The following is a 24029-nucleotide window of genomic DNA, read 5'->3' on the forward strand; positions in this document are numbered from 1 at the left end:
GAAACTAGCTATAGACCAATATAAGGTCAAAATGAATACATGATTTACACATAAAGGGTGATACCATAAGCAAATTAAGAGAACATAGAACAGTTTAGCTGTCAGATCTATGGATAAGGGAAGAATTTAGGATGGTAAAATGGAACATTTTGATTATAAAAAATTAAAAAGTTTTTGCACAAACAAAACCAATGCAATCAACATTAGAAGGAAAGCAGAAAACTGAGGGAAAATTTTTACAGTCCAAACTTCACAATAACTCTGAGATACGTGATACAGATATTTTTTGTGCCCATTAACAGATGGGTAAATTGCCAATGGTCACTTAGCTAGGAAGTATCAAGTGGGAACTGAACAACTCTCTATCCATTATGGCATAATTCCCCAAAGCACATAAATATAGGCATGCTTTGTTTTATATCTTGGATTTGGAGTTAGAGAGGTTAAGTGATTTGTATGTCTTAACAAAGATAGGAGTTTTGGAGTTAGAATTTGAAGCCAGGTAGTTATGATTTAAGATCTATCTTTGTGCCTCACAAAAGTGATGAAACCATCCTAGTTCTTTGTGACATTTCATGGAAGAAAATCTTTACAATGAATAAGTAACCCATTTTTTTCTTGAGTATTTTTTTTTTATCTGAAGAACTGTAAATACTATAGGAGAATGCATTGTGTAAAAGGGAAACCTTTCCATGAAAAATTCAAATGTCTTCTTTTAAAAGCCAGATTGAAAAAAGATTATTAGCCTAAAATCAAGGGAAAAAAACCACTGTTTTTGTAAAATGGAGCTATCTGTTAAAAATATGTAGTAAAGCATTAAAAAGTGATAGAAATTAAATAAGCAAAACAATAAATGGTTCTGAAAGAAGTGACAGTCAGTTTTTTTGGTCATCCAAATATTTTGAAGGATGATTTGAAAGATAAAGGTGAAATATTTGCATTTGAGCCTCTAAGAAGCTTCAGCTGTAAGAAAGCCTTTTTAAATTGAAATTACTAATTGAAAAATTTCTAGGGGAAAAACAAACAACTGCTAATGAATATTTAAAACTGCTTTCCAATAAGTATTATTAGCTTTTTCATATTCTGCTTTTCTAAAGACTCATACTAGAAACTTACCTATGAGATACAGCTCCCCAAGCCCCATGTTTGTTTGTGAGAATATTAAGAATCTTTTGCTTCAGCTGATTGGCTGTGACATGATCTCGATGCTTAGCAGCACTGATAAGGTGGTCACACATCTTTTCTTCTTCTCTTCGGTCAGCAGCATATTGGGCACACTGTGACTACAAAAAAAATGCAACAATGCACAATGATTAGTTTTTCTACTTTTATAAAATAGAATTCTATTTCAACCTTAAATAAAAGGAGGAAATAAATACCTCCATACAAAAATTCAGTCATTAATTCAAAAAAATTTTTTTTCTTGGATTGGGTTTTTTCTTTTCTTTTCTTTCTTTCTTTTTTTTTTGCTCAGATTACACAATTAGAGTTTGTCACACTATAGGATTGTAGGATCTCATAATCCTTTTACTTCTGGCAATCTCATCAACCTCTATGCCTTGGACTAGGAAACAGCAGTTGGAAGACCTAACCTTTCATCTCCAAACTTCTACTCTGGAGTCCCTGTTCTGGTTAGTGAGTATCTCAAATAGCATTCCATATCAGGCCAGGCTAGCTTTTATTTGTATTTCATTTCACTCTAGCCATTTCCTCACCAGCTAATGGTGATCTTGTTGCTTGGACCAGAGATCATGCCTTAGAGCACTTACCCTTTCAATCACAGGAACTCCTACCCAGTGTCCTAATAAGGTAATGCTTCATGTGGCCCATAATACTGGCACAGTCTGGCTCCAGTCATGCTTCATTATATTCTCTTCATTATACTCAAACTATCATGACCTGCTTTATCACTGCACAAGTACCCTCAATGTCCTTCCTCCCTCTGAGTTCAGGTGCTAGAACCATGATCAAATCAATACTGACATTGCTATTAGAAACACTCGAACAATTTTCTTGACTCCTCTTACTCTCCTTGTAACTTTTCAAACCAAAATATTGTTTTGTGGCCACAACTCCACTTTGTGTACTATCTTCTCCTATTGAATGCAATCTCCTAGAGGGCAGAGACCACCTTTGCTTTTGTATATATATTTGAAGTGCTCAGTACAGTGCTTGGCACATAGTAAATACGTAATAATTTTTTTTTACCCATTTATTTCCAGAATTTTGGGTAGCCCTCTTAATCTACAGATGAAGTAACTAAAGATCATAGAATTGTACAGAGTCACCTAGCTAAGAAATGGAAGTGCCAGGTTTTCAACCTAAGTCTTCTGATTCAAATTCCAGGACTTAATATATAGCATGTCTGTAGTTACATGACTATAATATGGAATAGTGGATGGAGTATTGTTCTAATATAATCTTGTGTCTGACAAGTGGTAGCTGGGTAAGCCTAGGCAGGTTACTTAATCTGAGACTCAGTTTCTTCAGCTGTAAAAACTACAGTACCTACCTTAGACGGTTATTGTGTGGATTTGATAAAGTCATGTAAATAAAGAATGGCACAAACTTTAAAATGCTCTGTAAATGTCAGTTATTACTATTACTATTACTATTATTACCCATCTCTCTGGGACTCAACTTCTCCATTTATAAAATAAGAAAGGGATTGGTTGATTTCTAAGGTCCTTTCCAGTTCAAATTCCTCTAATCCCAAGTATTGGTGTAAACTGACTTTCCATTTATATATGTGTGTGTGTGTGTGTGTGTGTGTATGTGTGTACACATATGAAATTAACCTAAAGTAACCTAAAGATATATCTCATCTAAGGTCACACAACCTCTATTACTTCTTTTACAGTGATCTTTACACTACATATCACAGTGACTCTTATGTCAATGAGGATTATGATTTGATTTATAAAATTAGATTTGCTTATACTTTTCCAGGAAGAGATCTATTCTATGAGATTTTATACCTGTTATTCAACAAATAAAGTGACATCTATTAGGATAAACATATGTTGTTAATACATGGTGACTATATTTATATATGCATAAATATGTCAGTGTATACACACACACATATGTGTATATAAATACAGATATACTGTGAATATATCCATATACTGCAGAACCTCATTTAAAACCTCATTTTTAGTAAAAATGAGCTATTATGGAATAATATATTTTTGTTCTCTAAAGCTCTTTCAAGTTTCTTAGGAAAAACCTTTTGACTTAGGCACTGTATACCATAAATCAAGAGAAAAAGGTTATAGTCCTAGGCTTGCTTCTACCAAGTATAGGATTTTGCTTAAGTTTTCTCTGGACTTCAGTTTCCTCATACATAAAATGATGGCATGAAACTACATGATCTCTAATGTCTTTTCCAGCTCTAAAATTCAATTAATATTTGCATTTAAGTAGCATATTATAGTGCAATTGTTACTGACCTCTTAACTAGAGACACTGAGGGGCTTCAGTTATTGAAAGGAAACCAAGAATGCAGGGGCACATTAAACATTGTCATTCTGATGCATATAGCATGTACATGCTTTTAAATAATCATTTTACCCTTTGCTTCTTTGATGGATCTGTGATCTCATTAATATAGGGTTTTTCAAATAATGAAGACTGTGACCCATCCATACCTACCATGCTGTGTGACTCATGTCTATGTTCTACCATAAATCCTCCACAGGGAACTATCCAGGATGCTGGTGACTTCTTTTAGCTCTCTTGATATTATGATAAATAGGTTGACCATGGGTTAGCTCTTTCTACTTAAACAGAGCTCCCCCTTTTCTTCTCTTCATTCAGAAATTTTTGCTCACTAACTCCTACTTCCCTTATTTCCTCTATCAGGTGCAGAGGTGGTCTTTCTCATTTGCATGTGAAACCCCTGTCTATGGGTCCTTGATCCCACACCATCCCATCCTAACTTGTCCAGAAAATGGTCCCCATTAACCTGTCCATTATTCTGCTATTGGTGTCTTTTCTGTTGCTTTCAAGCATGCCCATGTCTCTTCTATCATTAAAAGGGAACTAGGTGGCACAGTGGGACTGAGTGGCACTGAGCCTGGAATCAGGAAGACCTGAGTTCAAGTTTGGCCTCAGAAACTTATTAGTTGTGTGACCCTGGGAAAGTCACTTAGCCTCTGTTTGCCTCAGTTTCCTCATGTAAAATGAGAATAATAATAGTACCCTACCTCACAGGCTTCCTGTGAGGATCCAATGAGAAAATATTTGTGAAGTTCTTAACAGTGCCTAGCACACAGTAGGCATTATATAAATGTTTATTCCTTTATTCTCTTATTAAAAAAAATCACCTGATCCTATCATTTCTGCCAGCTATCATCCTATATCTACTCTCCTCAGCTAAACTCTCTGAGAAAGTTTCTTCTACCATGTGCCTCCATTTCACCTCTCAATCTCTTAAGATTCTGCAATCTAGTTTCTAACCTCATCAACTAACAGAAAACATTCTCTCCAAAATTAACAGTGATTTTTAAAAAAAATTATTTATTTTTAGTTTTCCACATTCACTTCCACAAGATTTTGAGTTACAAATTTTCTCTCCATGTCATCCCTCCCCCACCCCAGATGGCATGCAGTCTGAATACTCCTTCCCCTAATCTGCTTCCCTTCTATCTCTCCTCCCTTCTCTTATCCCCTTCCCCTGCCCCTTCTATTTTCCTGTAGGGCAGGATAGATTTCTATACACCATTTCCTTATTTCCCAGTTGCATGTGAAAACAATTTTTTTTAACATATGTTTTTAAAACTTTGGGTTCCAAATTTTCTCCCTTGCTCCCTCCCCACCCACCCTCATTGAAAAGGCAAGCAACTCGATACAGATTATATACGTGTAGTCATGCAAAACAATTCCATAGTAGTCATGTTGTGAAAAACTAAGTATATTTCCCTTCATCCTATCCTGCCCCATATTTATTCTATTCTCTCTTTTGACCCTGTCCCTCTCTAGAAGTGTTTGATTCTGATTACCTCCTCCTCCAATCTGCCCTCCTCTCTATCATCCCTCTGCTCTCTTGTCCCCTTCTCCCCCCACATTTTCCTGTAGGGTAAGATAGATTTCCACACCCAAATGAGTGTGTATGTTATTCCCTCCTTAAGCCAAATCCTATGAGAATAAGATTCACTCATTCCCTCTCACCTTCCCCTGTTTCCCCTCCACTGTAAAACCCTTTTCTTGTCTGTTTCATGTGAAATAATTTACCCCATTCTACCTCTCCCTTTCTCCTTCTCCCAATATAATCCTCTCTCACCCCTTAATTTTACTCTCCAGATATCACCCCTTCATCTTCAACTCACCCTGTGAGTTGAATCTATCTATCTATACATATAATTTTTTCCCTCCAACTACCCTAATACTGACAAAGGTCTCCTAAGTTACAAATATCATCTTTCCATGTAGGAATGTAAACAGTTTAACCTTAATAAGTCTCTTATGATTTCTCTTTCCTGTTTACCTCTTCATGTTTCACTTGAGTCTTGTATTTGAAAGTCAAATTTTCTATTCAGCTCTGGTCTTTTCATCAAGAATGCTTGAAAATCCTCTATTTCACTGAATATCCATTTTTTCCCTGAAGGATTATACTCAGTTCTGCTGGGTAGGTGATTCTTGGCTGTAATCCTATCTCCTTTGCCCTCTGGAATATCATATTCTAAGCCCTCTGATCCCTTAATGTAGAAGTTGCTAGATCCTGTGTTGTCCTGATTGTGTTTCCACAATACTTGAATTGTTTCTTTCTGGCTGCTTGCAATGGAATTTGGCTACAATATTCCTAGGAGTTCTCTTTTAGGGATCTCTTTCAAGAGGTGATCAGTGGATTCTATCAATTTTTATTTTACTCTCTGGTTTGAGAATATTAGGGCAGTTTTCTTTGATAATTTCTTGAAAGATGATGTCTAGGCTCTTTTTTTTTTCATGGCTTTAAGATAGTCAAATAATTTTTAAATGATCTCTCCTGGATCTATTTTCCAGGTCAGTTGTTTTTTCAGTGAGATATTTCACATTGTCTTCTATTTTTTTATTCTTTTGGATTTGTTTTACAGTGTCTTGATTTCTCATAAAGTCACTAGCTTCCAATTGCTCCATTCTAATTTTTAAGGAAGTATTTTCTTCAGTGAGCTTTTGGACTTCCTTTTCCATTTGGCCAATTCTACTTTTTAAGGCATTCTTCTCCTCACTGGCTTTTTGGACCTCTTTTGCCATTTGGGTTAGGCTATTTTTTAAAGTGTTATTTTCTTTAGTATTTTTTTTGGGGGGGTCTCCTTTAGCAAGCTGTTGACTAGTTTTTCATGATTTTCTTGCATCACTCTTATTTCTCTTCCCAGTTTTTCCTCTACTTCTCTTACTTGCTTCTCAAAATCCTTTTTGAGCTCTTCCATGGCCTGGGACCAATTCATATTATTCTTGGAGGCTTTGGATGTAGGAGTTTTGACTTTGTTGTCTTCTTCTGGTTGCATGTTTTGATCTTCTTTGTCACCAAAGAAAGATTCTATGGTCTGACTATTTTGTGCATTTTGCTCATGATCCCAGCCAATTACCTGAGCTCTTTGTTAAGGTAGAGGTCTGCTTCCAGTGTGGAGAATGTACTGTCTCAAGCTTCAGGGGTTTTGCACAGCTGTTTTCAGAGATACTTCTAGGGACCTGTAAATTTGCAGTTCTTCCAAGGTGGTATGATCAAGGGTGAGGCGTTTACTCCTTTCCTGGCCTGTGCTCTGGTCTATGAGTGACCACAAGAACTATTTTCTGCCTGGGAACTGTAAGGAGGATTTCCTCACCACCGCCACTACAACCTCCACCATGCCAGTACTCCTCCTCACCCTAGGACTACCACCCAGAACTTTGACCCAGATCCAAGCACAGGCAATGCAAGAGAATCCTGCACCAGCAGAGAGATCCCTGCAATCCCCCTCTGATCAGCCATTCAATTCGCCCTCAGTATGTGGGCCCAGAAGCTCTGGAAGCAGCTGCTTCCCCAGGGCCGAGTTCGGGGACTGGGTCTGGGACCATGCTTCTCTCTCACACCACAGTCACAGACTTTTCCCAATGACTTTCTAAGTTGTGTTTGGCGTTCATTGGTTGAGAATCTGGAAACCGCCACAGCTGCCTACAATTCAGTCCTCTGAGGTCTGCTCCAGGTTCGCTGAGGCCTTGTGCACTCACCCCAAACTGCGCTCCTCTCCCCGCTTGGCACGATATACCTTTCCAATCAACCATCCAGGCTGTCTTGGGCTGTAAATTTGTTTCACTCTGTCTTTTTTGTGAGTTCTGCTGCTTTAGAATTTGTTTAGAGCCATTTTTTTATTGGTATTTGGACGGGTTTGGGGAGAGCTCAAGCAAGTCACTTACTCTATCATCTTGGCTCCACCCCCTAACAATGATCTCTTGATTATTAAATTTTGCCACTTAAGCCAAGCTTCTTACTTCTTGACCTCTCTGGAGCATTTGTCAAGGTTGATCATCTTCTCTGACATAATCTCTCTTTTTAGGATTTGTAATATTGCTCTCTCCTGGTTCTACAATCTGTTCGTTCTTTCTTGTATCTTTTGACAATTATTCATCTATCCCATGTTCACTAACTATGGGGACTCCACAATGCTCTGCCCTGGGCCCTCTTCTGCTGACAGTATTCCACTTGGTGATCTTATCAGCTTCCATAAATTCAATTACCATCTTTATGCAGATGACTCCAAAGTCAATATATGTAGTCGTAGTCTGCTTCCTGAGCTACAATGACAAATCTCCAACTGCCTCTTATACATCAGGAACTGGATGCTTCATAAGCATAGAAAACTCACATGTCCAAAACATAACTCATTATCTTTCTCTCTAAATCTTTTGCTCTTCCCAACTACTATTAGATTAGAACAATACTATCCTCCCCAATAATCTAGAGTTACAACTTTAGTGTTCTGCTCAACTCCTCACTCTACTCACCCCACATCTCCAATCTATTTCTAAATTTTTACTTTCACAACAAGCATCTCTAATATTCATTCCCTTCTTTTCACTGTGTCCAAATTACAGGAACTGAGCTCTACAAGTTATCTATTTAATTGTATACCACAGTCTGATGAATAAGCATTGATTACCCATTAGGATTTCCTTTGTGGATAGTTAGGCCAAACTCTTTTGAGGTACTATGAATTCACATGTAAAAGATTTGGCATTGTTCCAGGACTTCGTGCAATCAGCACAAAGTCATTTGCAAACACCTCACCTTCTCTTGGGAATTGCTATCTCATGTGATCTTGTATACACCTCTGTGTTGTTTGCCGCACTTGATACTATTAATCATGGGGCTGTAGTGCAAAGTTTCTCCATATTTTTAAGAATAATCCATACAGAGAGGATTCTGGGAAGATGGCAAAGCAGGTCAGAAAATTTCAAGCTCTCAAGATTTTCCTCCACAAAAGAGATAAAATAGCACCTCAGGGCAAACATAGATCCTGAAAACAAATAAGAAAAGGGGCAGAGTGAGGTCCTCCTGGGACAACTGGAGAAGACCTGAAGAAAAATCCTGGAAAAGATTTCCTCCCTGTGAAGAGTAGACACCTCCAGGCTAGGAACAACAAGCAGCTTAAACAACAAGTGGCAAGCCCTGGGGTTAGCTGGGTTGGGAGGCTGCCTGGGCCCCAGCCACAGGAACTTTTACCCACAGGACAATGAAGGGAGTTGGGTATGGACCTAGGGAAGATCAAGGGAACCTCTTCTGACAAGAATGCCACACCCAACTGTGCTGTGGAGACACAGTGGGGGCAAGAAGTAAAGTGCAGAAGCAGCGAAGTGGGGACACCTCTGCTGTGGGCACTTACAGGAGGCTGGAGAGCTTGGTTTGACTTCAAAGTCAGAAGGGAGAACTGAAGAGCATTACAGGCACCATTCCCCATACCCCAGGACTAGAGGTGATTATAAAGACTAAATTATTACAAAAAAAAAAAAAAAAGAAAATGCGCAGGCAAAGGAGAAAGAATCCAACCATAGAGAGCTACCATGGGAATAAAGAAGATTGGGATTCGTCTAAAGAGGGGGATACAGAAGCAAAGAAATCCTCTTCTACCCCAAAGGCTAATGTCAAATGGTCACCTGCCCAAAAAGAACTCACTGAAGAACTTAAAAAAGACTTTAAAAATCAAATGAGAGACTGAGGAAAAACTAAAAAAGAAAAGTAAGAATAATACAAACAAAACAAGAAAACTACAAAAAGAAAGGAAAGTCAACCAATTAGAAAAGAAGATCCAGAATCTTAAGGAAAAAAATGACTCCCTGAAAATCAGAATTGGGCAAGGGGAAGCCAACTAAGTTAGAGGAGATGAAGAAATTAAAAAAAATATATATAAAGAATGAAAAAATAGGACAGATTGTGAAACAGCTCATAAGAAAAACAACGGATCTAGAGAACAGATCAAAAAGAGAAAACATAAAAATAACTGGACTACCTGAAAGTTCTGATCAAAAAAATAATCTTGATACAACAAAACAAGAAATAATTAAAGAAAATTATCCTGAAGCATTAGAACAAGAGGGGAAAGTAGAAATGGAAAAAAATCCACCGGTCACCACCTGAAAGAGATCCTACTAGGAAAACTCACAGAAATATTTCTAAACCTCCAGATCAAGGACAAAACATTCCAAGCAACAAGAAAAAAAAACAATTTACATATGGTGGTCCTTCAATTAAAATCACACAAAACCTAGCAGTGGCAACACTAAAAGATTGCAGGTCTTGGAACACTATATATCAAAGAGCAAAAGAACTGGGTTTCTGATGGAAAAATATCATACCTGGCAAAGCTAAGCATAATTCTGAATGAAAAAAATGGACATTTGATCAACTGTCAGACTTTCAGGTCTTTATTAAAAAAACAAAAACAGAACAAAACAAAACAAAACAAAACAAAAAAACCCTGAACTCAATAGAGGATTTAACATACAAGAGCCAAGAGAAACATAAGATACATACCAATGACCAATTACAAGGGATTAAATAAGGATAGAATGTTTACCTTTTATGTATGAAAAATGTAAAACCTATGTCTAAGATTGTTACTAGTAATTAGGTAACTTATAAGGAAGATTGGGGTAGAACCATTCAAGTACAGCTAAAAGAGTATCTTTTACAAATAAGGTGCAAGAGGAAGAATTAGATGGGAGAGGGAAGCTGTTAGTTCTGGAACCTACTCTCATTGAGAATGGGTTTAAGAGGAGAAAATATATAAACATTTAAAAGATTATAAAAGTCGTCTAAATTTAGAAAGAAATAAAACTTTAAGAGGATAGGGAAGGGGTAGAGGATAAAGGAGGGATCTTTAGAGGGGACGGTATGGAAATAGGTCAAAAGGGGGATATAAAAGAGGGTTTAGATTTAGAGGAATAGTAGAATAAGGAAGAGATTGCTGGAGTAAGGGGTAGGTTAAGTAATAGGAGGGTAACGTAGCAGGGGGAGTAAAGTAGAGGAGTTAGAAAATATAGGAAAAATAAAGAGACATACACAAACATAAAAACAAAGATTAGGAGTAGACTCTCTTAGGGAAAGTATATGTATATATCTATGTATGTGTATATATGTATAAGTGTGTGTGTGTGTGTGTGTGTATATATATATATATATCTATATATCTATATATAAATATATCCATTGCTCAACTGTAGCCTTGGGGCTGTGGGTATAGGGGAGGGAGGGGGAAAAAAGAACAAAGTAAAAAGTGTACAGCAGGGAACAAAAGAAAATCTAAAAAAAAAAAAGAAGAAAAAAAAAAGAAAAGAAAACCTGTAAGGAAGCAAAGAACAGATGGACAGCTTTCAACATAATGACCAGTATTTAACATATAGGCTTTCTTGAAATGAAAAGTTATTGCTATCTATTTTGAATCTTCTCCTATGTTCTGCTGTGCACATGACATTTTTTGTTTTTTTCTTATTTTATTTATCATTATTATTATTATTATTATTATTATTTGTGAGACAATTGGGGTTAAGTGACTTGCCCAGGTCACACAGCTGGTAAGTGTAAAGTGTCTGAGGAGGGATTTGAATTCAGGTCCTCCTAACTCCAAGGCTGGAGCTTTATCCACTGCGCCACGTAGTTGCTCCTATGTTTTTTTCTTATTTTATATTTAAATTTATAATGTTCCTTTTTCTTTTCTTATTATGTATTTAAGTTTTAGTATTTGTCTAAAATAAAAAAAAAAGAAACCAACAAACAAACAAAAAAGAATAAGCCATACATGAATTGAGGGTATCATTGATGAAGTTATGAAAAGGAAACAGGATGGCTTTGCCAAATAATATTCTACATCAGACCATATATCTGCAGTTAGAGAACTGGACTGAAAAGTGCAGAGAATATGATATCACAGTGTACTTGTTGTTTGCTGACAAAAAAAAAAGCCTCACTTGATTTTTAAAGTATCTTAAGGGTACTCCTTGATTTTTAAAGCATCTTAAGGGTACTCCTTCAATATACTGTCTCCCATACCTATGTCAAAACCACGTAAGATTCCTTGATTTTTTTTAATCCAAAATAAATGTAGCTCAGTAGAAAAAAATAAACTATAATACTTCTATATTTTGATGAAATTATGGTTCTATTCATGTGAATGCTCCTTCCAAAAGTGAAGATTACAAATGAAGGATAGTCATGCCTTAGCCAGAAATAGTTAGAAAGAATCAAAGACTTGGGGACAAAGAGAGTGTGTTATGTTTTGGACGTAATCTACGCTTTGAGTTTTCTACGCTTAGGAGACATACAGTTCCTGATGTATAAGAGACAGTGAGAAATCTGTCACTGTACCTCAAGAAGTAGACTAGGGATGGATATAGACTTGGGAATCATCTCCACAAATCAGCTCCTTTTATCCTGTGACTCTAGTTCATGTCTTCCTGTAAATTCTCAATTGAAGAATTATGTTCCTCCCCACTGGCATTAATTTCTCTAGAGACTGGTATGCTATGATCTTACTGGCAACATTTATTTTTTGAGCTGCTGTTTCAAGAAAAATTGGGGGTCATTAAAAGTACTCCATAATTTAGCACATCCACCCAATTCTCTTCCTATTCAATTCACTGTCCATCTGCAGTGTCTGTCAAAGACATGAGGGACCAGCTCTAGAGGGTGTCCATCCAATTGCTTGCCATAATCTAGACAATGAATATTCATCAGCCACTTGGGTGGCATTGAGTTGCTTCTCTCTATAATCCCTGTAGACACAACTGCCAAACTAATATTCCTCAGATACAGGTATGACTATGTCACTCCCCTGGTCAAGAAATTTCAGGGGCTCCCTACTGAATCCAGGATAATAAATAAACCCCTTTGATTCACATTTAAAACCCTTCATAATCTGGCTCTAGCAAGCCTACCTTTCCAGTCTAACTAAATCTTATGCGTCCTCATGTATTTTATGTTCCAGACAAAATAGGTATTCTTCATATGTAATATTTCATCTCCTGTCTCTATGCCTTTGTACAGGCTATCTTCCATGCCTGGAATGCTTTCTTTCTTTCCCTTTTTCCCTCAGAAAGTTACAGTTCTTCTCGAGGTTAAAGTAGCTCAAGCGCTACCTTCTACAAGATGCATTTCTTGATTGTCTCTAGTTGTTAGAATTGTACTTCCTTCCTGCACCCAGCTCCCCCAAATGATTTTGCTTATTTAAAATATATTTTATGCTTACTTTTCTGTGAACATTGCATGTCTCCCAGAGATTGTCTCACTTTTGTATTTGTATATTTGCACCTAGAATAGTGACTGGTACTGTGGTATTTATAATAGGCAATTAAGTGCTTGTTAATTGATCGAGTCTCTGCAACAACTGAGGTGCAAGCTGTAATTATCTTCACAATGGTCTTTCTAGAAATGCTCATTTCAGTATGCAATAAAAGATGACTAAGTATCCCATGAAATGGAACATCTTGCTTCCTTTTGACACACTGATAAAACCAACTCTCTATAACCTCCTTGATTTGCTTCTCCGTGGTGGACCTGTGTATCATCTTTCTATTCAGTTGTACCTTCAAACTGTGTTCTAAATTTCTTTCTGGTGAGAACGTAAATATGGGCATGAATCAGTTCCTGTAGAAGTATTCCTACACAGTCATCACTGGCCAAGGATATTATATTCAAAGTACCAACAATTTTGTCTCTAGACAGTCTAAAAACAGGTTGTAAGTATCATCCCCTATTCTGTCACTCTGCCATGGCCACTGCAGAAGGTCAAGGGAGGCACTCATATAGAACTAAAAGTAATTTTGTTTATCTTCATTTTCTGAGTTGCTAAAGCCTAAGGAATCATGACCTAGTGGCCAATATATTAGTTTTGAGCCTTTCTGTTAAGCTTTCTTTGGAAATCAGAACATGTTCATTCCTGGGACCATACTGGCATTATCAGTTAAGAACAGAGGTCATCTCTAGGGTGCAATGAGGCAACATATTAGGACACTGTGGCAACTGAATGAGTAATTTTTCTGTGTATGAACAATGTTATTTTTAAATATATGTAGATTTTTTGTGAATAATAAATTATATTTATTTAAAAGTATTAATGAATTTGCAGTAGCTTTTGGCCATTATTTTTTCAATCCACAGAGGACAGCTGAACAACTGCTTGAACATGGGCATCCATAAATTTGATGTTACAATGGGATAATCATAGTGAAAACTGTTGGGAACTGTGGATTTATAACAAAAGAATATCAATTTGAGACCTGACTCTTATACTTATTAACTATGTTATCCCGGACATGTCAATGAACTTCCTAGAATCTCACTGTTTCTATCTTTAAAATGGGGACTATGATATTTTCATTTAAGAGGAATTATGCTAGAATGACTGGAGGATTGATTTTGGAGTAAGGAAGACCTGAGTTCAAGTCCTGACTCAGATACCTATTAGTCATGTGACTCTTGGCAAATCATGTAGCTTGACTCAGATACCTAGGAGCTATGTGACTTTTGGCAAACCTCTCCTCTATCCTCCATTTTTCCCTACCCATTTCAGTTGTGTTGTGGGATTCATATCTATGACAAATCTTAGCTATACAGAGAGAGAGCTGAATAGTGAATCCTTCTGGCTACTGAAGAATTCTGTAAGAGTAAATGAACATGTGTATCAGTCTTTTTTGTTAGTTTGTATTTGTGCATAACAAAGTGATAGTATATTGAGAAGCAATATAATAAGAGCATAGGATAGTGATGGGCAGGGTGGCAGAGGAAATAAGGTACTGCCCCCCAGTGAGGAAGGTCTTTGTTCAACTCTGATACATACTAGTTATATGACTCTGGGCAAGTCACTCAAATTCTCAGTGACTTAGGAAACACTTTAAGCCTATCAATTGAAGAAGAGTTTTTTATCTCTCTTACTTTAAGGTGTTTCCTAATAGAGAGCTGCCTACTTGGATGAAATCACAGGTCCAGACCAAAAAAAAGGCTTTAGTATAGAGCAGCTCACTTCAATATTCTAATATTTCCAAGTACTTTCTCAGTGGTTAACAATTAATAATAAAAATAAAAATGAGGCAACTTGCTTCACACTACCATTTCATAAGGCTGAACAACATTATTCTCTGGAGGGGCAAAAAGAGCCTTTTGTTGAGATAATTGAGAATTTTAATATTTCCTTATATGTAGCCTATGTACTATTACAGACTATTATTCTGGTTTATTTCTTTTGAAAAGTGGCCACTATAGCTATCTATAAAGGGTTAATTCATTTTTCAATTTATCTTCTTGTACAGGGAAGCACCAATTAGTACAGTGATCTGCCTCAGTAATGAGGTTAATATTTCATCAGCTCATTGGACAGTAAAATTAAATTTTCATTTTTCTTCCTTAACAATTACAGAGGCTAACCAAACGAATGTTAACTATAAAGTTACCATCACAAACTAAATCTCGCTTGTCTTCTTTATTTGAAGCTTATAAAGTAAGCTTTACAAAATTCCTATAAATATGCTTTTAATTTCTCAAAAATTCTTGATTTATAGAATTGCAAAGTCCAATATAAAATAACAGTTTTTTTTTACAACAGTAAAATATGCATTCATTTAAGTCAGTTCTAGCCTAAGAAAAGAAGGTAAAACAGTTTGGTTTAAAAAGGAAGTTACATTTATTGAGCAAAACCTAGTAATACTATATTCATTTTTCTTAAGTGAGATATAAGAATATCTTCATTCTAAGTTTATAATCTGTAACTAATATTTCAAAAAGTTCCAAATCATCACATAATCTTCTCAATGACAGCTGAATTATCAGTGGCCTACATTAAGGCACTCTACTGGTTAACTACCTCATAAGTATTATCTTCTTGCTTTAAATCCCATTTTAGAGGTTTTCATATGACAAATACAATTAAAATGTTTATATCCCATAAAACATTTGGTTTTCTTACTGGAAAAGAAGATTGACTTAAGGCTATTCCTTCAGGGAATTTAGTTAATATTCCAAATCTTATTTGCTAACAGAAGCTGCAAGTTAATTGAATATTTTCATTTTGCCGAGAGTTCTGACAGATCGTATACTTAAACATATTCTTCAAAGAACATATAACTCGATCTTTTCTTGTCATCTTAAGTTAATGCATCATATCCTGATAAAGATCCAATGTTATTTATTGTTGAGGCAATATGAAACTTCACTCTAATATACACTTTATTGTAAATTTGCTTTTTATCAAAGTTTAAAATACCTAGTATATGTTGTTGGAGTCCCATATGACAAGAGTCTGATGTCTAGCTGACAAAGTGAAGTAAAGGTTAGGTCTGCTGAAAATGACAACAGATATCTCTGTGTCTCATACTTTACAGCAAGGTCAAAGAGCAAAATAACTAGTACATCAAACTGTAAGTTTGAGAGAGCTGCTTCACTTAGATAAGAACCTCATCAAAACTGAGAACATGGTCTCCAATTCCCAACCAAACCATACTTGTTGGTGTACCATGACATGTTAGTAAAATAGCACAGCTCTTTTTTTTTCATTCAGTCTGATATACCAGTGTGATACTTCAAACCAACTGTAGTACAAGGCCACCCAAATATCTTAGATATTTGTATGACAGTGTGGTGAATTTGGTTTTATAAAGGGAATGTAGCACAATAAAGCCCAATGAAAATATTTAAAATAACAAATTTAGAAGATTTAGAACGGAATACATACTAGATTAGCAATACAGAATGGGACAAATAATTATTGAATAATCACAAAATAGCATTTTAAAATATTTTGGTTGTCTCTGTAAAAACTGAATTCATAACATTTTGAATATTACATCTTTTTTTACACAGAAATGAAAGACATCATCCAAATTATTCTTAGTACTTAATAACTTTGAAAACCAGTTGACAAAATAGCAATACTTTAGAAGTAATCTAACAGATAATATTCAAGCAAAGAAAATGAAAACCAAATTAATGCCATACTAAAGTAAACAATGGGATGATAAGCAGAACAATTTGCAGAATGGTTGATAAAAACTACTAGTTCATTTACATAACAACCCCATTACCTTCAGCATCTTTCTGTTGGCTTAGAAAATCTGGCTAGTTAAAAAAATTACATTTAAAATTTTATTTGCATTTTCCTTAAGAAAGTTAATAAAATTCCATTTAAATATTTAATACTCTTCTATGTCAAATTATTAGACATTCTGATTAAGGGATTTCTTCAAGTTGTGAATATTCTCCTGGATTTCAGTGAGACAGATGAGAAAACAAGCTAGTACTTTGTGACTGACATTTATCCATTTTTTAAAAAAGTGTTCTAAAATGCCTTCAAAGTATTTTTTTCTTTTTCAAAAATAAAAAAGAACAACCACTTTTTTTTAGGTCCAGGATTACACATAGGTAATAGCTGACTGAAAACAGAAAAGCTGAATTTCCAACTTTTCTCAAAAACTTACCTCAAATTCTGCATGTTTGTGTACATCCTCAGCCCTCTGTCGATTCAAAATAAACTCAGCTTCATTGGCAACACGCACTATGTGGTCTTTCATAGCGTGGCACAACAATCTGAAGTGAAAAACAGTCTTTGATTAGACCCTCCTTATAGTTTTGGCTCTTCTAAATTCTTTCATATATCAGTTTATAATACTGGAAATATTAAACTATCATAAATACTATTTGGTTAAACTATTAAGCAAAATTATTTTTATGTTTGTTTCTACTTCAGAGTACTTTTTTTGTTCTGTTTTGTATTGGTTGGGCAATGGGGGTTAAGTGACTTGCCCAGGGTCACACAGCTAGTAAGTATTATGTGTCTGAGGCAGGATTTGAACCCAGGTCCTCCTGAATCCAGGGCCGGTGCTCTATCCACTGCGCCACCTAGCTGCCCCCAGTGTACTTCTTTAAACAGAAAATACACCATTAAATTCCTACAGAAATTTGAAAATCATAATAGATCTTATAAACACAATTTCTGTTAATGAAAGTTGTTTTTAGAAAGATTTTAAACTGAAGGAAAAGAAAAGTTTTAAAGCTGTCCAATAAGAGAATGAGTGGCCTTATAATTTGGGAATCTTTCCCTTACTAACTATATTAAAAACAAAGGTTTGATGACTATTTTGTGGGGAACTATAGAAGGGATTCCTACATTGAAGAGGAGGGTAGAATAAATGATCTCTAGGAGGGTTGCCAGTTCCAAAATTCTACAGTTCTTCAATTCCTGAGAAAAAGAATCATCATATAAGCTTTGACAAGGAAAACTTGAATAATGAGTGAACAAATGACTCCCACTGGGGACTGCTTAGTATCTAGCAGGATTCCCCACAACAGTAATAGTCCTATAATTATACAATCTAATTCTGTAATCTCTGTAGTTCATCATGTAAATAATTTTTTTCAGAAAATTATATATACTCTTTTAAGTCGATTTGATTTCATCTGCATTTCCTTATTTATCAATATTTTATTTTAATGGACTACATTTTAATATTTGTAAAATGATTTTCAGTATCTGCTTTGTATCATCTACAAATATAGTAGGTACATGATTTCTCTGTTCCAAGTGTGTTATGTAAGTACTGAAAATAATTAAATCCAAGATAGTTCTCAGTAAAAGTCTTTCCAAAATCTCTGTCTCGTCTGACATAGAATTAATTACTCTATGATGAGATTTGGGTTAAGTAACTGCCCTGTCACTCTTGGGCTAGTGAGAATGGCGCTGGTAAGTATGACAGAGGCAGTAGTGACAATCTCTGACAACAGTAGAAAAGTGAAACAGTTACCCAGCAGTATTCAACAGTAATCGCTCTACACCAACTGAAAATGACACAAGCATATTCCAATGGAAATTCTCTCAAGTTTTCAGGAAAAATGAAGATAGGGCAGCAAAAGTATTAAATTATTATAAGGATTGAAAAAAATCTATTACAACTATAATTTGTGAAAGAATCAAATCATATCTAAGAACTAATTTAAAATACCAGATTATTAGACAGAGAGAACCTTAATCTCAACCACCTAAAACTGGGGAAAAAAAACAAATAAAGGAAATGATACTAAAATACATTTGTAAGTCAGAGGATATTCTCTTTCACTGAAAAAGATTTGCTCACAATTTGCAAAAAAGCTCAACAAAAAAGACAACAGAGAGATTTTTGAATATTTGTGTTAAAGTCTCTGGGACTCGGGCATTTTTTTGGTCAGATTAATGCTATACACATAATAGTTAACAAAGTTTTGTTCAATTGAGTAGAAGGGCAAGAAGAATTTAGTGGGACAATTAATTCCAACTGCTAACAGTTTGGCCAATTAGCAGAGGCTAGCTGTAAGAGAATGACAAACTTTGAAACAAGTGAAAAGGCACCATTTTCACTACCTCTAACACTTTCACCACCACCATAGTGGCAAAATGCATAACAAACAAGTTTGCTGTAAATAATTTTCAAGAGTCACAAAAATGTAGCTTACATAACAAGCATTTGTTGTTAACTGGCACATTTGCCATGTGCCAGACACTGTGCCAAGCCTGGAGGCTTATTTATATAGCATCTATTATGTTCCAGGCACTGTGCTAAGTGCTTTACAAGAAAGGCAAAAACATAGCCCCTGCCTTCAAAGAGCTCTCATTTGAATTGGGGAGACAATATGCAATTGGCTGCAGATCTAAGACATATGTAAAATAAACGGCAAGTGATCTGAATGGGGAAGGCAACAGCACCACGGAGGACTGGCATAAGCCTTGTGCAAAAGATGAGATTTGAACGAAGGCCAAGGAAGGCAGGAGGTATAGGTGATGGACAGGAGAAAGGAAAGAAGGAACAAAATAAGGGAGGAAAGAGGAAAAGAACCAAGGAGAGGAGTATAAGAACAGCTATTATGTATCAGGCACTGTGCTAAGTCCTTTACAAATATCATCTCATTTGATCCTAACAACCCTGTGAGGTAGGTATTTCTTTATCCCCATCTTAAAGTTGAAGAAAGTGAGGCAGAGAAAGGTTAAATGACTTTCCTGGAGTCATTCAGCTAGTAAGCGCCTGAGGCCAGATTTGAACTCAGGAGAGTCTGAGTTCAAATCTGGCCTCAGACACTGTCAAGACACTTATTAACTGACAGGCCATTTAACCCTGTTTGCCTCAGTTTCCTCATCTGTAAAATGAGCTGGAGAAGGAAATGGCAAACCGCTCCATTATCTTTGCCAAGAAAACCCCAAATAGAGTCATGAAGAGGCAGACATGACTGAAACTACTGAACAACTTCCTGACTTTGGGCTTAGCCACTCCATCCACTGTACCACCTGGCTGCCTCCAGCTGTGTAGGAAGCTTATCTTGATTAAACAGGCATTGCTCCACTGGCGCACAGGATATCAATTCTGTTGTCCCACCTGAGGCAATTCACTAAATAGAAATGTCACCAATGAATCAACAAGCATTTATTAAGTTCTAACTATTTATCAGACAATGGAGATATAAAGTCAAAAATAAAACTTGTTTCTGAGTTCAAGAAACTTAAACTCCATTGGTGCAGATAACATGTGCACACATAAGTAAAATGCACACATATTTTAAGTGGTTTGAGGAGTGAGGGCATTCACAGCAGGAGGAGGGGGATGTGGCAAGGCTTCATGTGAGAAGGTGGTGCTTAAGTTGTGTCCTGAAAGAAAGAAGGGGTTCTAAGCAGTATAGTAAGAAAGGAGTGCAATCTAGAAATGGTGGACAATCTGGAGACTGCAAAGGTGTAGAGATAGGAGGTGGAGGTTCATCTTTGAGAAATAGCAAGATGAATTTGTGCTTGTTTTTTTTTTTCTTTCTTTTTTTTTTTGTTAGTGAGGCAATCAGGGTTAAGTGACTTGCCCAAGGTCACACAGCTAGTAAGTGTCACTTGTTTGGTCTGAGGCTGTATTTGAACTTAGGTCCTCCTGACTTCAGGGCCAGCAAGGTGAATTTGGCTGGATCATGAAGTACAAAGTGGAGAACAATACGTAACGAGACTGGAAAAGTAAGTTGGGGTCAGGTTGTACAGGGCTTTAAATTCAAAAAAAAAGTGGGGGGGGGTGGTAATATTTTATTCTAGAGGGGAAAGGAACTACTGGATTTTGTTGAGGAGGGGAATAATATGGTCAGACCTATGCTTAAAGAAAGACACTTCAGCAGCTGTATAGAATACAAATTAATGAATTCTCCCCTCAACCTCATCTCACATTAGGCCTTTCCCCAATATCTTCTCCTTTAACCTTGTCTCACCTGAAGAGGTGAGGCAACCCTCACCAAGGTAAAATTCCTCTAACATGTACAAGCGATTCTATTCCCTCCTGTCTTCTCCAGTAGATTGCCACAGACCTCACCATTCCTACTTCTGCTCACCATCCCTACTCTATCATTAATCTTCAATCTCTGTCTGGCTGCTTGCTGGTTGCCTACAAACACATGTCTCCATCCTTTAAAAAAAAAAAGGCCTTGCTTCATCCAACCATCCCCAGTATTTATCACACAATACCTCTTCTCACTTTTTTTGGCTAAATTCCTTGAAGAAGCCATGTAATAGATGCCTTCATTTCCTTTCCACTCACTCTCCTTTTAACTCTGAAGTTTAGCTACTAATCTCATCAATCAATGGAAACTGCTCTCACTACCAATGGTCTCTTAACTGCAAACCTAATAGCACTTTCCCAATCCTCATCCTTCTAGACTTCTCTGCAGCTTTTGCCACTATTCATTACCCTCTTTTGTGAACAGGGAGAAGGGGCCAGGTGCAAGAAGTGTTGGGGAGGGACAAAGATTTGGCAACTTAGAGGATATGCGGGGTGAGTGACAGTGAGGAGTTAAAAAAGACTGAAATTGACTAACCTGGTGATTAGAAGGATGATGGTGCTCTTCACAGTAATAAGGAAGTTCAGAAAGGGGTGAGTTTTGGGAGAATGATAATGAGTTCTATTTTAGACATGTTGAGCTGAGATGCCTAGTGGACATCCAGTTCGAAATGTTCAGCAGGAAGTTTATGATGCACGATTAAAGTTCAAGAGATACTAGGACTGGTCACATAGATACAGGATTCATTTGCATAGAAAAGATAATTAATCCTTGGAAACTAAGACAATCACTCAGTGAGAATATAGAGAGGAAAAAAGAAGAAAGGCCAGGAAAAAGTGTACAATGCTTCCAGAGGATGACAGCTGTCTTCAGGTATGGAGGGCTATTTTATCAAATAGGAGTTAGCCTTGTTTTGCTTAGTTCCGACTAAAAACAATCAATGGGAGCAAGTTGAAAAGAGCCAAATTGAGGGTTTGATACCAGAAAGTAGTTCTTAAAGAAAAAAATAACTGAAGACCAAATTAACAGTTAATTGTTTCCAGTGGTCCCACCATTTCTGGTTTCTTCCTATTTCTATATCTATTGCTCCAGCCCAAGGCATTAGAATAACCTTGTGGCTGCTGCCCTTTTTGAAACCTGGTTTTTGGAATTAATTTATGGCAATATGCCACTATAAGGAGGAATTAAGGTCCATGAAGTAGACTAACCCTGCAGAGGAAAGGAATTTGTGGAGGAGTATAGAGCCTGGGAATAAGAAAATGGAGAAGGGAAGAGAGTGCAAAAACAATGGTGATCAAAATACATAACACTGTGTGTGTGTGTGTGTGTGTGTGTGCATGCATGCGTGCATGGAGAGAGCACACATACTGTATGTATGTGTGTGCATATACATATATAGCATATATAGAAACCTCCTAATGTAGAAACATATCCACTAAACCCTCTTTTTACTTTATGAAATTTTAAGAAGTAACACCTTGACTAGAGCACCTAGGAGGCACAAAGGATGGAGTGCTGGGCCTGGAGTCAGGAAGATTCATCTTCCCAAGTTCAAATCTAGCCTCAGACACTTACTAGCTGTGTGACCCTGGGCGAGTCACTTAACATCTCTCTGTCTGAGTTTCCTCATCTGTAAAATGAGCTGGAGAAGGAAATGGCAAACCACTCTAGTTTAATCTTGGCCAAGAAAATCCCAAATGGGGTCACAAAGAATAGGACAGGAATGAGAAACAACAACATCTTGTATTATAGTATGAAGTCCTTGGTCTCACTTGAATCAAAGACCTAATTAGTTTTTAATAACAAAAAGCTTGAGCAACTTCAGAGAGGAATCCTAATTCCTTGAAACTAAGATTTGAAGTAATGTCTCTGTAAACTAAAGGAGGTGTCCCTTAGTTTATCTGAAACTGAATGGAGAGGTAACCATTTTATCTACCCTGAATCAGACCTGAAAAGTGCAAGTGTCTCTGTTTAATTTTCAATTACAGATATACCTTTTAATGTACCTTTGAAAGGACTGAAAAGGGAATCTTTAGAGGGAGTGGATAAAGAAGAAATTAATGGTTTCAGGAAGGTATGTGTTCTATGATGGGCCAACACTGACACTACTATTGTTAGGTTTAAGCAAATCAGAAACCCTAAACTTAAATTTTGTACCTTCTTTTTCTCTTGTAGAAATTTGGTTTTTTTTCCCCCATTATTACAATAAAATATAAGCTTGGTCAGGGAGAATTTCAATACCAGGGGGAACTGCCCATTAGAATCTTGCTCTAAGTAGGAATGCTTATATATTGGTTTCTTTGACAGAAATTGGCTAAAAATGCAGAGTATAGAGACTATCTTCAACACTAGCCAGAAGAAAAAAGGAGAAAAGGGTGGCAACACTACCCTGAGCACCCCCCCCCCCACATATTCTCTTTATAGATAAGTAACCTGAGGCTTAGAAAAGCTAAGTAATTTGCTCAAAATCAAGCAGGTAGTTGAGAATTAGAGTTAGGATTTAAGATTCCACTTTATGGCTTTTTGGTGATAATGATGATGATGATGATAAAAGAATCATAAGAAAATGGAGCTTTAAGGCTCTCCTCAAAAAGTGGTCTCCCCTGAATATGTTTTAAAATTATTTAAGATTGTATGACACATATAACAGAGAGACACATAGCTCAAGTAACAAATTCACCAGTGCCATGGAGGATATCCTATATCAATTACAAAAAGAAAAGAGAATCTTTATGATGACATTCTCCAACTAATTCTGTTCATGACTCACATTAAGTTAATTACATAGTACTGGGTCTCCTTTGAGATTTGAAAAAAAAATTCAAGCCATTCATATTGAGAAAAACAAAGTGGATGACAAATGCATACTGCAGATATTGACATATAGTTTGAAAGGCAGTCTATTAAAGTTTATCAGTCAGGATGTGTATCTTCCAAGATGGAAAATGAAATTAATCAAGAATTGAAAATGATGAGTAATCATGTTCATTTGCTTTAGGAAATTGCCTGGTACTTTCAATGATCTGAAAATGTGCACTGCCATACAATTCAACTTTTCAACATTTAATTTTCTCTGGGTGGTACCATATTACTATGATTCATGAAACAACATGATATAAGAAGCAAAACTGCTGGTGTCCTAAACGGTAACAAAGGCATGTGGACAGGGAGGCTACAGTTTATTATCAACAATGATTTGTACACAAGACATTATTTAGAATACAGATGATTGGAATATGACATGGAAAGTTCATGGAGTAAA

The 24029-nt window shown here is 36.4% G+C and overlaps 1 protein-coding gene across 5 annotated transcripts in view; it reads right to left on the bottom strand.

Moving 5' to 3' along the window:
* NBEA (neurobeachin) overlaps positions 1-24029 on the bottom strand; it is a 769899-nt gene that overhangs the window by 314850 nt on the left and 431020 nt on the right. For all 5 annotated transcript variants that reach the window (XM_027877685.1, XM_027877686.1, XM_027877684.1 and 2 more), the window contains 2 exons: positions 16921-17029; positions 1117-1283 (listed from right to left, as the gene is read on the bottom strand). In XM_027877685.1, coding sequence (XP_027733486.1) covers positions 1117-1283; positions 16921-17029 — 276 coding nt within the window. The remainder of the gene's footprint in view (positions 1-1116; positions 1284-16920; positions 17030-24029) is intronic.

Source organism: Vombatus ursinus, unplaced genomic scaffold, assembly GCF_900497805.2.
Source record: "Vombatus ursinus unplaced genomic scaffold, bare-nosed wombat genome assembly UNPS02014813.1, whole genome shotgun sequence".
NCBI classification, from domain to species: Eukaryota; Metazoa; Chordata; class Mammalia; order Diprotodontia; family Vombatidae; genus Vombatus; species Vombatus ursinus.